General features: G+C 47.2%; 1 protein-coding gene across 13 annotated transcripts in view; it reads right to left on the minus strand.

Moving 5' to 3' along the window:
• Slc7a7 (solute carrier family 7 (cationic amino acid transporter, y+ system), member 7) overlaps nucleotides 1-13,460 on the minus strand; it is a 50,627-nt gene extending 37,167 nt beyond the window's left edge. Inside the window, exons 1-4 of one of the 13 annotated variants that reach the window (NM_011405.4) lie at nucleotides 11,049-11,094; nucleotides 9,981-10,162; nucleotides 7,272-7,405; nucleotides 1,895-2,440 (exon numbers count right to left, since the gene is read on the minus strand). In NM_011405.4, coding sequence (NP_035535.2) covers nucleotides 1,895-2,396 — 502 coding nt within the window. In that variant the 5' untranslated portion in view covers nucleotides 2,397-2,440; nucleotides 7,272-7,405; nucleotides 9,981-10,162; nucleotides 11,049-11,094. Of the gene's footprint in view, nucleotides 1-1,894; nucleotides 2,441-2,641; nucleotides 2,865-3,079; nucleotides 3,123-3,244; nucleotides 3,416-3,469; nucleotides 3,596-3,615; nucleotides 3,679-3,931; nucleotides 4,009-7,271; nucleotides 7,406-9,980; nucleotides 10,163-11,048; nucleotides 11,095-11,292; nucleotides 11,337-13,174 lie in introns of those variants that run through there. The other 12 variants (NM_001379497.1, NM_001253679.1, XM_006518753.1 and 9 more) reach the window with 12 other exon arrangements.
• Between the last annotated feature and the right edge of the window lie 3,552 nt (nucleotides 13,461-17,012).

Raw genomic sequence — 17,012 nt, forward strand, 5'->3', positions numbered from 1 at the left:
GGGTTCCCAGAATCTGGGAGGGGAAAGGAAGGCGGGGTGGGGCGTGGAGGGGGGATAGGAAGACTGATAGACCAAGGGAGCAACTGGAAAGAACAAATCACTTCGAAGCTTATATAGCACAGTCAGACTCCGGCTGGCCAGAATTTACTGAGGACTTTGAGCATTCCTAACACAAGGAAATGACAGCACACACATGACATGACAGGCATGCCCATCACCCGGCTGGTGAGGATGGATTAAAATGCCACACTGGCACTGGAGAGATGGCTCGGCCATTAAAGGCTAGGCTCACAACCAAAAATATAAAGTGCCACACTGCATCCCATAAGACATACAGCTACTCTGTATCAATACATACGTAATTAAAAATCACTCATGAGGGCTGGAGAGATGGCTCAGCGGTTAAAAGCACGGACTGTTCTTCCAGAGGTCCTGAGTTCAATTCCCAGCAACCACACGGTGGCTCACAACCATCTACAATGCGATCCGATGGCCTCTTCTGGTGTGTCTGAAGACAGCTACAGTGTGCTCATATGCATTAAATAAATAAATAAATAAATAAATAAATAAATAAATAAATAAATAAATAAATAAATAAAGTGTTTTTTTTTTAAATCACTCATGAACCAGGCACAGTGGCACATGCTTATAACACTAGCACTTCAGAGGTCGAGCCACAAAGATGCCAAGGCCAAGGTCAGAATGGGTACTGTGGTGAGTTCCAGGTCCATCTGTGCTATACAGCAAGACCCTGTCTCCAAAAAAAGGAGGAGAAAAGGAGGAGGAGAAACCAAAACTCCTGAAAGTGCATAAAGGATAAGTACCACAGTGCACCATCTACCCATGACCATCTCTAAATCTAAGCAGCCGAAACTAGTGTACTAGGCCATAGACAGGCCTGCAGCAAGGACATCTGATCAACGCTAGGAGTTACAGCAATACAGGTACAATGGCATCACCCTACTTCATTTAAAAAATAAAAAAAAATAAAAAATAAAAATGTGTGTATATATATATACACACACACACACACATATATATATATATATATCCTTGAAGAACTATTAGGAAGAGCATGCCAATTGCAATAGGCAACCAGCATTAGGGAACACGTGCTGAGCTGCTTTCTTCCTTTTGCAGGGGGTGGAAGATTCAAGATAAGTTTTCTCTGTGTAGCCCTGGCTGTACTGGAACATGCTCTGTAGACCAGGCTGGCCTCAAACTCAAAGAAATCCACAGACTTCTGCCTCCTGAGTGCTGGGCCTAAAGGCGTGTGCCACCACTGCCTGGCTCTACCTTCATTTTTTAACACTATATTAAGTTAATCGTTTTTTTGTTTGCTTGATTGTTTGTGACATGGTTTCACTGTGTAGAGCAGGCTGGCCCCAGAAACCCATCTTGTTGCCTTCTGGAATTAAAGGCATGCTCCATCACATCCAACCTGTTTGCTTGCTTTTTGAGACAGGATCTCTTCCATGCAAGGCTGGCCTCAAACTTGCTAAGAAAGAAATGACCTTAAGCTACTGGCCCTCAAGAAACCTCCCAGATGCTGGGGTTAGAGGTACTAAGCAGCACACAGTTTATGTTGTTCTGGGGAATGAAAGCCTACCCTCGTACATGCTAGGCAAGCCCTTTAACTGGCTGCTTCCCTAAACCTTAAACTACATTGAACTGAATTTTCACGCAAAACTCTTTAGGAGTAGCACTGGCCAGTGAGCCTGGAGCTTCCAACTGAGGTCTTATTAAGCTACACTCCCGCAGTGCACATTACTTTTTACAATTAAAAAAGCTGTTGTAGGCAATCATTTCCCAGCTCCTCCTCCTTGGCTGGACTCACACACCCCCACTTCTACCCAGTCCTCCACAACACCAATCCTGCCCCATCTCTACTTACAGATGCAGGCAGCGGCCAGCAGGCGGCCGGCGGCATAGGGAGCGCCACAGCTCGGGAAGAGGGGCTGCACCATGTAGTTGGCAAAGGTGATGGCAATGACGGCCTGGCTGGTGGGTTCAATGATGAGCAGAGAAGTCCAGAGGCGGATGAACGCAAGGAATCCCCCGAAGGCCTCCAGGATATAAGCATAGCTGGCCCCGGATTTCTTAATGGTGGTACCCAGTTCAGCGTAACAAAGGGCCCCAAAGACGGAGAAAATGCCCCCGACAGCCCAGATGACCAGTGAGAGGCCAAAAGAGGCACTGTACATGAGCACACCCTTAGGGGAGACAAAGATGCCGGAGCCGATCATGTTCCCCACTATGAGACACACGCCATTAAGCAGGGAGATCTCCTTCTTCAGTTTGACCTGCTCCGCCACTGGGCTGGCCCCATCCCCGAGAGCAGAGCCATCGTCGGCCTCGTGCTGAGCAGCCACTTCATACTTGGTGCTGTTGACCATGGCGAAGAGAAGGAAGACCTTCACCAGCTTGCTCGCATTGCCCTCTAAGGAAGAAAGAAGGCTGTGTTGGTCACTGCAGAATCTCTCCCTCCCACACCACAGGGCCCAAGGCAGTCAGCACCCACCAGTCCAGACACCCTCCTCACTTCTGTCTCCCCGCAACACCCAAGGCATGTCAAAATGACCCCGGCTTGGCTTTTCCCCCACAAAAGGGGAAAACATGCTAGCCTTAGGATGTAGCATACCTTATTTATCAGACAGCTGAACCCTCAACCTGTTATGACACAGGACAGGCATGAATGAGGCAGTTTGGTAAAACTTTTTTCTGCCTCCCCCTGACCCCCAAAGTCTCTCCCCTCTGATTTCAGTTTCAAATGTCCCTGCGCTGAGATGCCTGTATGAGGAACCAACCCTGAAACCAACTGATTCGCTAGATCCTCTTTTTGCTGATTTGCTGTTCTTTCCCCTAAGGAGTCTGTGTGCTGGGCTGAAGCTTTTAAAGCGCTCCTGCTACGGATGCACAGCCACCTCCCTGCTCGGGAATAGCCATTAACAAATGGTCAGCTGGCATCTTAGATGTTGGCAAAGCCCAAGCAGCCCCACCCATCCTGGAAAGAAAAAAAAAAAAAAAAAAAAAGACAGGAGATTGATTCGCTTTGTACTGCTTTTCCATTCCCAGATACCTGTCCCAGCCTCTAGCATCCCAGGCCTCCTGCTGCCAAATCTCTCACATCACACCAGCCAAAAAGTAGGAATGATCTTTCAGAAGGGTGGCCCAAACACACAGCAGAAACCAGAGATGACTGGAGGCAGTGGGTGGTGGCTGCCCACCCACCATAGACACCCACCATAGAACTGCTGGAGACATATCAAAGCAAACCAAGGAAAAGAAAGAGCTAAGGCCAGACAGCAGATGCCCTGAAATACAGAGCTAGAGACAGCTGCACAAAATAGGAAAGCAATCAGACAAATGGCGAAACACTACAGCCAGAGGCTCTGTAGCTCGAGGAAGTGACTGGACAGACAGAGAACAGCAGAGGGTTTAGCAAGGGGACAGGGTGGGGCACACTCACTCCCTGGCTCTGGATATAAGGAGGTTCCCACAGCAATGGCCAGCCGCAGTCTCTGAGACAAAGAGGCACACACACCCTCCAAGAACAGAGATCTGACAGCTCCTCCTTCCTCCAGCAGTAAGAGGGAAACCCAGACAAACGCCTACCGGATTTAAGTCAGGTCAAGAAGGGAGGAGGAGGTGAGGGAGCTAGGAAAGGAAGGGGTGAGGAAAAGGGAGAGGAGCGTTAAGCAACCCTCTGGGTCCAAGGTTCACAGGCCTTTCATATCTGCGAAAGGGGCAGCTAGGAGCTCCTGGCTCAGCACTTTCTGTGATAAGAAGGTGCTCGATCAGGAATCTCCTTTGTCAGCTCTGCCCCGGGACAGGAGGCCCAGAGGAAGGGACAGCTAACTAACTGGGTGTGCTCTCTGAAACCCCAGAGAGTCTAATAAGTTACCAAGTACAGAGCACTGGTGGCACAGACCTCTCCCCATGTGTCCTCCCTCCATGGCCCACCCAAACTTCACTTCTCTCTCTCACCCGAAACAAGAAAGGCAGGAAGGTTAGAGAATGGGACGCATTGTTCACAGGCTGAGATTGGCGGAAGTATGGGAGTGGTTCAGACGCCCCATGTGGCGCTCTAAGTGAGATCGCTGTACACTTCCCCATGCAGAGAAAGGGGTGGCTGCCTCTAAACCGGGGCATCACCCCCAAAGTCTGACCCTCGAGCGATTTCAAAAGAAATATGGTTCAGAAATGAGATCAAACTTCTAGATCCAACTCCATTCCACCATTATGCTCTTTCATTCTTAGGGAAACACACTACAACCTCTGGAGCGCCCAAAACTTCCTATGTAGGTCTCAGTACAAGCTTTCCTCCATTTCTTAAAAATATATGGAGGCCCAGACGTGAATGGCTCATACCTGTAATCCCACATCCAGAAGGTTGAGACAGGAGGGTCCTATTTGGTTAAGGCCAGACTAGAGACCCCATGTCAAAGGTGGGGGAGGGGGAGAGGGGCTGCCAAGATGAAGCCCATGATGGAAGGAGAAAATTTCCTACTGTTCTACGAGCGTGCGCGCACTACAATAAAAAAATTAGCTGAGCACCGTGGTACACACCTTTAAACCCAGCACTCTGGGGGCAAAGGCAGGGAGCTCTCTGAGTTCAAAGATCAAGGACAGCCTGGTCTACAGAGTGAGTTCTAGGGCAGCAAGGGCTATGAGGAGAAACTCTGCCTCAAAAGAAAAAAAAAACAAGCTAACATAATAATAATAATGTGTGTGTGTATGTGTGTGTGTGTGTGTGTGTGTGTGTGTGTGTGTGTATGGAAAGTTGGAGTATAGCTCAATGGTAGAGCGCTTACCTACCCCCAAGGCACAAAAATAGTGTGGAAATAAGGTTTCACTGAACTATGTTAGACAGGCCCAGAATAAACAGAAAAAGTTCTACAATTTGAAATCACAGTTTATTCTACCTTTATAATCGACTTTAACTCTGGTATACTGAGCCTTTTTTGGCAGCTTACCTGTTCTGAAACCCAACTGTGTATCCCTTCTTCTTCTACCTCTTCTTCACTCTTTGGTTATTCTACAGAAATAGTCAGAGACAGTTCATCTCTATGCTCACTCACCCTCCCAGCCCAGCCCCTTGATGTTCTTAGCTAAACCGAGATGGGATGCTGGGCTTAGGCCTCCCAAAAACTGTGCTTTGAGGATGGAGAGATGGCTCAGCAGTTGAGAGCACTTTCTGTTCTTGAGAAGACCCGAGCACCACACCCAGCACCCACATGGCAGCTCACAACTCCAGTTTCAGGAGATTTGATGCCCTCTTCTGGACTCCATAGCTACTAATACATACACGGTACATAAACACATGCAGGCAAAACACCCATACACATAAAAATGAATTTTTAAAAAAATTTTAAAGATTGCATTTCTCACAAGGCAGCCCTACATACATCTGAGATCCGTCTTGAAGACACTGCCCTTTCCTCCCAGCCTCCCCTGAAACACGTCCATGATGGTAGTGCTAACACTGCCTGAGTCCTTGTCCAGGCCAGACACCCCACTGTGCATTTCAATGCATTAGCTCGATGGAAAGTATGCAGCCAGGAAGCAGGTACCACACACTCTGCAGGGTGCCAAGTGGAGAGGAGGCAGGCAGTGAAGATCACACAGCTGTGCTGTCTCCTCAGCTTCCAGCTCTCTGGCCCGTCATTGTCTCTGGTCACCAGACCATCCCTTTAGACAGGAAGCCACCCCAGGTGGCTCCCTAATGAGTTACCTACCTAGGGCGGACTAAGATTAGATTGGAAAGCAATCTGCAGTCTTTAGGGGGACAGCCTGGGTGGAATCACTGTCACTGCCTTCCGGCTGCACCTCCCATTGTCATTTGGGGTGAAAAAGAGAAGTGACGCCCGGGCATGGTGGAGCACACCTTTAACCCCAGCACTTGGGAGGCAGAGGCTGGTGGATTTTTGAGTTCGAGACCAGCCTGGTCTACAAAGTGAGCTCCAGGGCTACACAGAGAAATCCTGTCTCGAAAAACCAAAAAAAAAAAAAACAAAAAAAAGAGAGAGAGAGAGAGAGAGAGAGAGAGAAGTGACAATGTCTACCCAGAGTACTGTGACTTCTATTGAAGACACAGAAACACACATCAAGACACCTGCCCTTTTAGGATCAAAATGCCCTTGCCGTCAGTGGAGTACAGACTCAAATGTGAATCCCTGGAAAGAATAAGGGAGAAAAGGATGTGAGGGTCCAGGAGGTTGAGCTCATGATTGATAACAAACAAACAAACAAATATACAACAAAAACCAGTGAAGTCCTTAAGGAATTGAAGGATGGATGGAACCCACACCCCAGCAAACAGCATGCCCTAGTGGTCTCTCCAGGAAGTACAACAAATGGAATCCTCTTTCCAGCTGCCAGTAAGGCCTCTGCAACCAGGCAAGACAGGCTGCCTGCCATTCATGGAAGTGCCCCCTCTTTCCTCAACCACTGCCTAGCACCAAAGGCAAGAAGACACCCCTTTTGGCTCTCACTGTAACGCTTCCACCACTCTAGAGGAACTCAGCCAGGGCAGATTTTACAGATGCTGACACACTGCTTGTCGTTTTCCCTTTCTTTTGCTGTGCTCATCGCTAAGGACATCATGGCTATTCCAGAAAAGAATACACTCATCCTAGAGCCTAAAGAAGTTCCCAGTCCAGGCCTTCCAGGGAGCAGGCAGCAGAACACCAGGCACGGAGGGCCTGGCAGAGCAGCTAGCCAGTGCTGAACTACCATGCTTCATGCTTCAACAGCACCACCAGAAATGCCCTTCCTCCGGGAACCTACACACAGCTCGGAGTCTAGACTCCTCTGCCAAGCTCAGTGAGCTACTGCGAGAACACCCTCTCTCCCCTGAGAGACCCCAAGCCTTGCCTTCCGCTCTTTAACTGGTCTGCATTGCCTCCCTTAACAACAGAAACAAAACAGATACATGCTAGTGTAGTTGGATTCCTCACCAGGCCTCCATAGCTCCATAGCCCCTCCCTCTCCAGTTCTCCATTTGTTTTTCTATATTCCACTATAGCTCAAACCGTTCCTTAAAAAAAAAAAAAAGTGAATTAAAAAAAGAAAACTGTTTACTGCTCTGACCAGAGCTTCCATTAACTACAGCTGAAGTCTCCGGACAGAGAGCTCTACCTAGACAGTGCCAGGGATAGGGGCCAAGAAATAAGGTTCTTCTTCCTCTCTCTCTTTGGCCAATTTTCAGGTACTCCATCCTCCCCCTGCGCTCCCTACACTTCCACTGCCCTTGCTTCCCCTCCTCTTACCTGTCCGGGAGACCTCTGGGCAAGTGCAGGGAGGAGGGGGCTAGCAGCACACTGGGGTGAGGGGTGGTAGTTAGAGAATGGGGGTGTGACTTCAGCAGCTGTTGACACGGAGGAGCAGAAAAGGCAGAGGGTGCCTGGGACCGAAATGGAAAACAGGAAAACACATGTGTGACTCTGGCCGGCGGTGGGGAGGGGCCAGAGGACGAGCCGGAGCTGAGACTGCCTGGTCAGACAGGGAGGTCCTCAGAGCCTGCTGCCACCCGGGCATCTCCTCTGCCGGGCTCCTCCTCCCCACCTCAGCCCAGAGCCTTCCTTGTGGCCCTAGCTTGCTGAGTAGTTAAGTGCAAAGGAAAGCGCCCTCCCGAGCCTCTCCTCCACTCTGTGTCCTAAAACTCTCCAACCTGCCTTCTGGGCTTATTTATGCCTTTGATCTCAAGATCCCGCCAGTGAAACTCAGCAGTCCTAGCTCAACAGCTTGTGCCATTTCAGCATCTAAAACAAACCAAGGAGGCCAACGAACACCAACAAAGGCCACCTGTGGGTACAGACAAGTTTGGACTCAGATATCAGCGAGCGCGAGGTCCCAGCTCAGATCTCTAATTGGCTGAGGAGTTGTCAACAACGGGTCTGAGTTACTAGGTAAAAACCAACTAGGCCTGTGCCACCCTGGGCACATTCCTAAAGTTGGCAGCTTTTCAAACCACTGTTATTTAAATATCTGTTAAATGTTTACTTTGCAGAAACAGAGAAAATGTGACCCTGGACTGAAAACGAGGAGAGGTCTGGGGAGATATTTCTGCAGGAAAAACAGCTTGCCTTCAAAACCTGACAAGCTCATCTAAGCCCCGAAACCCACAGAGGACAGAGAAAAAAAGCCACTCCCAAAAGTTGTCCTCTGGCCACACGTGGTATGCAGGGTTTACCCCTCTATTCCCTGCAGTCAGGTCTCTGTGAGCTCCTGTGAGTTTGAACCCAGACTGGCCTACATCGTGAGTTCTAGGACAGACAGGGATACATAGAGAAACTTTGTCTCAAAAAAAATTTTTTTTTCAAAGTTGTCCTCTAGTCTCTACACATGCACTGTGGATACACACACACACACACACTAATAAAAAAAGTGTTTACGGGGCTGGAGAGATGATTCGGGGGTTAAGAACACTGGCTGCTCTTTCAGAGGACTTACATTCAATTCCCAGCATCCACATGGCAGCTCACAACTGTCTGTAACTCCTGTTCCAGGAGATCTGACACCCTCACACAGACATACATGCAGGCAAAACATAAAATAAATAAAAAATAAATAAAATAAAACTTTTAAAGTTTAAACTAGACGAACCTCTTTATATTCAGAATCAAAAATATCATTTCTTGGTAGGCATATTAAACCACTGAAAATGTAGACCATACAAATATGTGTCCAGGGGAGTGGCACTTCACAGCACAAGAAGTATTTGCACAGTTCAGGTGTGACTGTGGCCTTCGGGCAGCCAGCTGTTCCATAAATTACTCCAGATAAGGACTCAAGAATTCAGGCTGGGGACTAGAGAAATGGCACGCACTGCTAATCCACAGCCGCCTCAGGCACCTCGGGCACCTCGGGCAGCACCTGACTGCCTGCATCTCTGGCCTCTAACGACTCTTGCATTCAAGTGCAGTACTCACGCACAACTCTAGCATCACTAGATGGGGAGCCAAACTATGTTACCAAAAGGCAGAAATCCGAAATCCCTGGCACGGAATCAGAAGTATTCCAAGGAAACTGTGATGCTCTTTTAGATCCCAGGCCACTTCCTGGCTGACCAGGAATCTTTAATCTTACTCCGGGGACAAGCTCAGGGTGTCAGTGAGGGAAGGTCACAGGAAGAGAGACAGAGCTGCCCCTGCTTCCCCTCACAGAAGGGGGCCTCGCGGCCTCATGCTGGGACCACACAACCTCACTCCCACCAAAGAGCTTTTGCAAAGTCTGTGCCATTGTTTGATTGCTCTCCCTGCTGAGAACATTCTTCTCTGTGACACTTTTCATTCCTGGTACTATTTGTCAACATCTCAGCCAAGAGCAGATAAGCATCATAAGAGCTCTGTTTCCCCACTGTACCCTAAGAAGGCAGGGGACCGCACACAAGCCATCAATATATATAAAAAGAAAGAAAAGAGAGAGAAGAAAGAAAGAAAGAAAGAAAGAAAGAAAGAAAGAAAGAAAGAAAGAAAGAAAGAAAGAAAGAAAGAAAGAAAGAAAGAAAGAAAGAAAGAAAGAAAGAAAGAAAGAGGGAGGGAGGGAAGGTAGGAAGGAAGGAAAGAAAGAAAGAAAGAAAGAAAGAAAGAAAGAAAGAAAGAAAGAAAGAGAGAGAGAGAGAGAGAGAGAGAGAGAGAGAGAAAGAAAGAAAGAAAGAAAGAAAGAAAGAAAGAAAGAAAGAAAGAAAGAAAGAAAGAAAGAAAGAAAGAAAGAAAGAAAGAAAGAGAGAGAGAGAGAACAAACAATACTGTCTCTCTGATTTCCAGGCTGGCTAGGCTCCAGGGTGGGTCCTTGAATTTGCCCTCCAGGCAGCCCAGTGTTACTGTGTTACTACCCTTAACATCAGAACCGCCCCCTTCACTACCCCTAGGTTACTTAGAGTAAGGAGAATTCACGGATACTTAATATTTCCCATTTTGATGCATTTATAGGAAAGAGTGTGGTTTTCACTTTTACAGACTTGGCAGAGTACTTACCTAGCAAACACAGGACCCTGGGTTCCGCCTCTTAACAGCCTGTGCAGCTGGAAATCTGCGAAGTTTAGGGCTAGACATGGTCATTAAAACTCAGCGTTATGGGTGTGGAGGCTGAAAGATCTGGAGTTCAAGGCCAGCCTCAATACATAGTGAGTCTGAGGTTAGTCTAGACTGCAAAGAACCTGTTTCCAAAAAAAAAGGAAGGATAGAAAAGATGAAGGAAAAACTGAAAAGAGGGAAGGATGCCGGGAGGACGGGAGAGACGGATCTGTGGGTGAAATGGCTAAGCAGCTAAGAATGGTGGCTGCACACACAGCAAGACCTGAGTTCTAATCCCAGCTCCATGGTAAAAAAGCTACTGTGGGTGGAGACAGGAAGATTGCTGACTCTTGCTGGCTGCAAGCCTAACTCCAAATAGGGTGAGAGACCTTGTCTCAAGGGAATATACCCTGCATCCTCTGATGCCTGTTGTGCACTGGCACAAGCACCGCCCCAGGGCCACACAGAAACACACACACTCATACACACACACACACACACACACACACACACACACACACACACACACACACACACATACTCATACACCACCCTCAACATACATGTACACCAGAAATAAAATTGTCTTTTGTTTAGCTAATGGAAAAACTAAAAGGCCCACACCTAACGTTCTTTCCTAGAGACCCTCATCTAGATGAGCCCATCCCCCTCCACCAGCGGGCTCACCTTTGCCCCTCTCCCACGCTTCCTCCCAGCTACTCTCATTTCACTGGAGCCCCGTCCCGCACCTCTCTCTTTTGTTGGGTCTTCCTCTTGGTCTGCGGCGCTAAAATATCGACCACTCAAGACCCAACCTAGTCACAATTACCCGGCTTGCCCTCGAATGGGCAAGCGCTTACCAGGGCTGGGCTCTTCCCTTTTATCTAAGAAGCTCGAGAATAAGGAACTGTGGTGAATGAGAGCGAAGGAAGCAAAGGTCTGAGATCCCAGAGACCCTGCGAGCTGACCCCCGGCCCGGCCTCGCGCCTGCTCGACGAGTCCCCGGGGAATGAAAAAGACTGCGGATACCCTTAGAGACGTGTCCTCTGCCCCAGGCACACTCAGCTTCCTCTTCCCTCCCTCCCAGTCCAGCCCTAGCTGTCAGCCAGACGCGGACTGACCAAAAATTCCAACCCTAGACAGTCCAACCAGACGAAGAGCTGGCTGAAGCTCGGGAGAAACCCAGGCCGGGAAGTCCCAGGGGCAGCGGGGGACAGGGGAGGTGCCTGCTTGCAGCCGGGGGGAGGGGTCCCCGAACTTTATCTCTGCCTACCTCTGTGTTCTGACTCTCCGCCCCCTCGGGGAAGCTGTTGCATCAGCTTCTAGGTCCCAAATTAAAGAAAGTGACCACGGTGCCCCGAAGGTGTCCTGAGTAGTCGCCAGGAGGCAGCACTTAACCAAAAATAGCGGCTGCAAGGGAGACACGAAAACTGAACTTGCCCAGTGAACCTTTCATCAAGCCCAAGCGGAGACAAAAGGGGACGCTGAACTTGACAAGGTGGCACACTGTTGTAATTCCAGCACTTAGGAAGTGAAGACATGAGGGTCAGAAGTTCAAAGTCATTTTCGGCTACATAGCAAGTTGAAGGCCATTCATTCTCAAAAAAGAAAAAGAAGGATTTTCTATTTATTTATTTATTTATTTATTTATTTATTTATTTATTTCATGTATGTGGGTACACTGTCACTGTCTTCAGACACCAGAAGAGGGCATCAGATCCCATTACAGATGGTTGTGAGCCACCACGTGGTTGCTGGGAATTGAACTCAGGACCTCTGGAAGAGCAGTCAGCGCGCCTCACCTGGCTCTATTTTTTTTTTTTTTTTTAATTATATGTAAGTACACTGTAGCTAGAGGCCATCAGATCTCCTTACGGGTGGTTGTGAGCCACCATGTGGTTGCTGGGATTTGAACTTACTTTTTAAAGGATCTGGAACACAGCAAATTCAGGAGGCCTGGAGTCCTAGTACTTGCGAGGCTGAGACAGGAGGAGCCTGTACTGGAGCCCAGCTTGAACTACTGTGCAAACCTCTGTCTCAGGAAATAGAAAACAAAAGAATATAGACATGCTTCGTATAAGTTCCAGATAAACAGAGGTTTGTAAATCATATTTCTTGCATAATCCAGCCTTGGCTTGGATTTTGAGGGAAAGAGTGGAGTCTGGCTTAGTAAGTCCTCATTGTAGACCAGGCTGGCCTCAAGGTGACAGTGATTCACTTCCTTTTGCCTCCTGAGTGCTGGGATCAAAGATGTGGGACTCCATGCCTGCCTCTGGCAAATTTTTTAAAGCCAAGATTGCCTACCCACCTTTAAGACAAACCAGGTGAAAAGGCACACACTGTTTAAGAGATGTCACAGTTGGGGCCAAAGGCTCGGCTGTTTAGAGAGTGTACTGCTCTTGCAGAGGGCCAGGGTTCATTTCCCAGCATCCACATGCTGGCTCACAAACACCTATAACTCCAATTCCAGAGGATCCAATACCTTCTTCTAATGTCCAAGGGCTCATGCATGAAGATGGCACACATACATACACTCAGGCACATGCACACACACATAGGAGATGTTTAGAATAAATAACAAAAACAGATGTTCCAGATGGCACGTTCCCAGAACCTGGGAGGCAGAGGCAGGATCACAATGGGGAGTCGAGAAAGAAGGTAGCCTCAAGGTCATAACTGACCTGTCTTGAAGCTGGGTCATTTAATGGAACTGATCTGATCTACTACTGATTTGACAGAAATTTGATAGCTCTGAAAAAGAAGACACACACACACACACACACACACACACAGATTTCAACAGACAGTTTAAAAATAAGTAGCCATGACAGCACTAGCTTGTAAGCACTCTGGAGGCTGAGGTAAGAAGGCATCTGTAAGTTCAAGGTCAGCCTACTCTACATAACTGTCTCAAAAGTGGGGCATCTGGAGAGATGGCTGACCTTTGCCCTCACCCTCTCACTACCATGATCTTCATTATTGCCATTGATGGTGAGCTTTTGTACTCTGAGCAAAAAGAAAGATGTGGTTACAAAGCCTTCTCTCACAGAATCAGTTCAGGGTTCATGGTCAAGGCTGCGAGTTCCTGTGCCATATGTCAGCATCTGGCCCATCGAAAATGCTGAACCAAACACAGACGTTTCCCAGCTTCTCACCTGTACCTCCTGAGTGCCTGGATGGCTCTCTGGCAAGACTGCAATCTCCGGGAAGGTGAAAGTGAGCATTGCTGAAGCCATGGAGTGCTTTCAGATCAGGAACAGCAAGGCCAGCATGACGCTCACCATTGCTCGCTGTGAACAGTTCTGATACTCTGGCCTGTATGAATCTGAAGCAGCAGACTGTTCCTCGTGACATTGCCCTCCGGCCCATCTGCGCACAGATCTCCGTGATCTCTGAGCTCTTGATGCATCCAGTCCTCTGGTTTTCATATTCTCCTCCAAGTCTAACTGAATGGCAAAGTTAAATTTCTGATTATGAATGAATGAATGAATGAATGAATGAATGAATGAATGAATGAATGGATAAATAAGTAGCAAAAAAGGCATTGAATTTCCCAGAACAATGCTCTTGAGCAAAAGTAATGGCATCTAGACTTATGGAACAGAGATGTATTCAGGTAACATTGAGGGGAACATGAGTGTGTAACAAAATGCCAAAGCTATATGTTTTATACATGGGACCTAATGACCATGAAAGGCAAAGAAGTCTAGGAGAGGAAACGGGAATCTCAAACTCAGTATTCTATGGCTCTCGGTTCCCTTGTTCTCAGATGAAGTGCAGAACGTGTGACAAGACAGAGCCACTTTCCTGTAGTTGGCAAAGCTGGATTCAAGAGGGCTGTGCAGATGTCAGGCTCCACTGTTCCATAAAGTTCAAAGGCTGGTGGACTAGAGAGATGGCTCAGCAGTTAAGGATACTCACTGCTCTTGCAGAAGACCCAGGTTCAATTCCTAGCACTCAGGTGGCAATTCAAAACCACCTGTGGGCTGGTGAGAAGGCTCAGTGGGTAAGAGCACCCGACTGCTCTTCTGAAGGTCCAGAGTTCAAATCCCAGCAACCACATGATGGCTCACAACCATCTGTAATGAGATCTGATGCCCTCTTCTGGGGTGTCTGAAGACAGCTACAGTGTACTTACATATAATAATAAATAAATCTTTTAAAAAAATAAAAATAAAAACCGCCTGTGGGGCTGGTGAGATGGCTCAGTGGGTAAGAGCACCTGACTGCTCTTCTGAAGGTCCAAAGTTCAAATCCCAGCAACCACATGGTGGCTCATAACCACCCGTAATGAGATCTGACGCCCTCTTCTGGTGTGTCTGAAGTCAGCTACAGTGTACTTACATATAATAAATAAATAAATAAATAAATAAATAAATAAATAAATAAATAAATAAATAAATAAATAAATCTTTAAAAAAAAAAAAAGCCTGTAACTCCAGTTCCAGGGGATCTGGTGACCTCTTCTGACCTCCAAGAGCTCCTGCCCACATATGGTGCACACACACACACACTCAGATGCACACATATGGTACACACATGCACACTCAGATGCACACATATGGTGCACACATGTACACTCAGATGCACACATTAAAGGCATGAGCCACCACCACCCAGCTGTAGTCTATTTATAACCCATAGCTTGCACCTCTGCTACATCAAATTAACCAGGTCAAAAGCGGGACTTGCCTTTCTCTTCCCAGATTGTCCAGTTCTCATCAAACTCCCTGTCCTGACCCCGCCCCCAAGTCCCCAGTTCTTGCTCTGTTGAATGACTTTTATTGTTTTGTTTGGCAGGATATCACTGTGCAGCCTTGGCTGGCCTGGAACTCACTACATAGACCAAGCTGGCCTCAAATTCCTAGCGATCTGCCTGCCTCTGCCTCCCAAGAGCTGCGAGTAAAAGCTAGTGCTACCACTCCTGGCACACATGCCCACTTTTGCATGTTTTATTGTCCATGTTTTATTCCCCAAAAGACACTTCTATCACTTTGAATGATCTTGCCAACTGATGGTATTCTGTGAGCTACCAAGAGACGGGAGAGCTGCTGACCTGATTCCCTTACGTAGCAAAGGTGGTAGTATAAGGCTATCTTGCTTGTTACTGCAGAACGTTGAGTCTTACCCTATTCTTCAAGCTTTTAGGGTATATCTGCTCTCTCAGCTGAAAACTATGGGATTCTAGTGCTGTCTTGGGGCCAGAGGCTTAGCAACATGCATTTGGAAACAGTGGCACTTTCTCTATTCTGACACTTCCAGAAAAAAAAAAAAAAAAAGTAACCCCATGCATTTTGTGCAAGTGTGTGTGTGTGTGTGTGTGCGTGCGTGCGTGCGTGCGTGCGTGCGTGCGTGCGTGTGTGTGTGTGTGTGTGTGTGTGTGTGTGTGTGTGTGTGTGTGTTTACTGCTAGAGATCAAACTGGGGCCTCACACATGGCAAATATACATCCTACTACTGGGCCTTCTACTCCAATGGCCACATTTGCTTCAATCTTAAAGTCTTAAAAACTTCAAGAAAAGTATACAGAGCTATCTAATCTCCTTTGTAGGTTTAGTAAGAAAAGCATATGAAATTATTTGTGTAGAAGTGGCTTTAAAGATTTGTGTTCATTTTAATTGTGTGTGTGTGTACACATTTGAGTACAGGTGCCCTCGGAGGCTAGGTAGGTCGGATTCCGTGGAGCAAGAGTGACAGGTGATTCTGAGACTCAAACTTGGTCCTTTGCCAAGAGCAGCAGCAATGTCTTTGAAAAGCAAAGGTAAAGAAGGGGCTGTCGAAAGGACTCACAGTTGAAAGCATCCTTGTAGAAGTTAGTTTGATTCCCAGCACCCATGTGATCTATAACTGCAGTTCCAGGGGAATCTCATGTCTTCCTCTGGCTTCCATGGTCACTAGGCATATACATGGTACATGGACATACATATAGGCAAAACACCAATACACGTAAATCTTTAGAAAAGAAGAACAAGGGCTGGAGAGATGGCTCAGCGGTTAAGAGCACAGACTGCTCTTCCGAAGGTCCTGAGTTCAAATCCCAGCAACCACATGGTGGCTCACAGCCATCTATAATGAGATCTGATGCCCTCTTCTAGGGTGTCTGAAGACAGCTACAGTGTACTTACATACAATAAATAAATTTAAAAAAAAAAAAAAAAAAAAAAGAAAAGAAGAACAAGTGTGTGGTGCTGAGGGGTAGAGACCCTCCCTAGCGTGTTCAAGACCCCAGAGCACACAAAAAATAAATAAATAAATAGATAAATAAATAAATAAATAAATAAATAAATAAATAAACTACCAGGCCTCTACTCCTAGTTATTTGGGAGTTATTTGGGAAATGAGGCAGACTGCCTAGAACTGAAACAAAGTTCTAGGCCAGTTTAAGCAACTTCAGCGAGACTCTTGACTCAAGTTTAAAAAATAAGGGATGGGGTCAGGCATGCTGGCTCTCACATGGAGTCTCAGCATGCAGGAGGAGGTTCAGGCTAAGATATCACTGCAAATTTGAAGCCAACCTATATCACACAATGACCTCTAAGCTAAGCCTAGGCTACTGAGACCCCATCTCAAAAAAGGAGGAGGGTTTATGTCATAGTAGTACTCTTATGTTCACACCTTATAAACTTCGTGGTATGTTTTGTTTTAATTTTCCAGACAGGGTTTCTGTATCACAGGCTGGTCTGGAACTTATCCCTTACTCCCACCTCCCAAGCGCATGCGGTCTCCGGGCCCTGCTCTCCCTTGTTTTATTTTGAGTAGGGGAGGAGAAATGCAATCTGCGGCATTCAGTTAATTTCCTTTTGTTCTTCGTCTGGTCTTTTTTGGTCAGTCCCATCCTGCACCATTTTGTTATCGGTTTGGTTTTTTTACAAAGATATATTTATTATGTATACAGCATTCTGCCTGCATGTACGCCTGCAGGCCAGAAGAGGGCACCAGATCTCATTACAGATGGTTGTGAGCTACAATGTGGTTGCTGGGCATTGAACTCCAG

This window comes from Mus musculus, chromosome 14 (assembly GCF_000001635.26).
Source record: "Mus musculus strain C57BL/6J chromosome 14, GRCm38.p6 C57BL/6J".
Taxonomy (NCBI): Eukaryota; Metazoa; Chordata; class Mammalia; order Rodentia; family Muridae; genus Mus; species Mus musculus.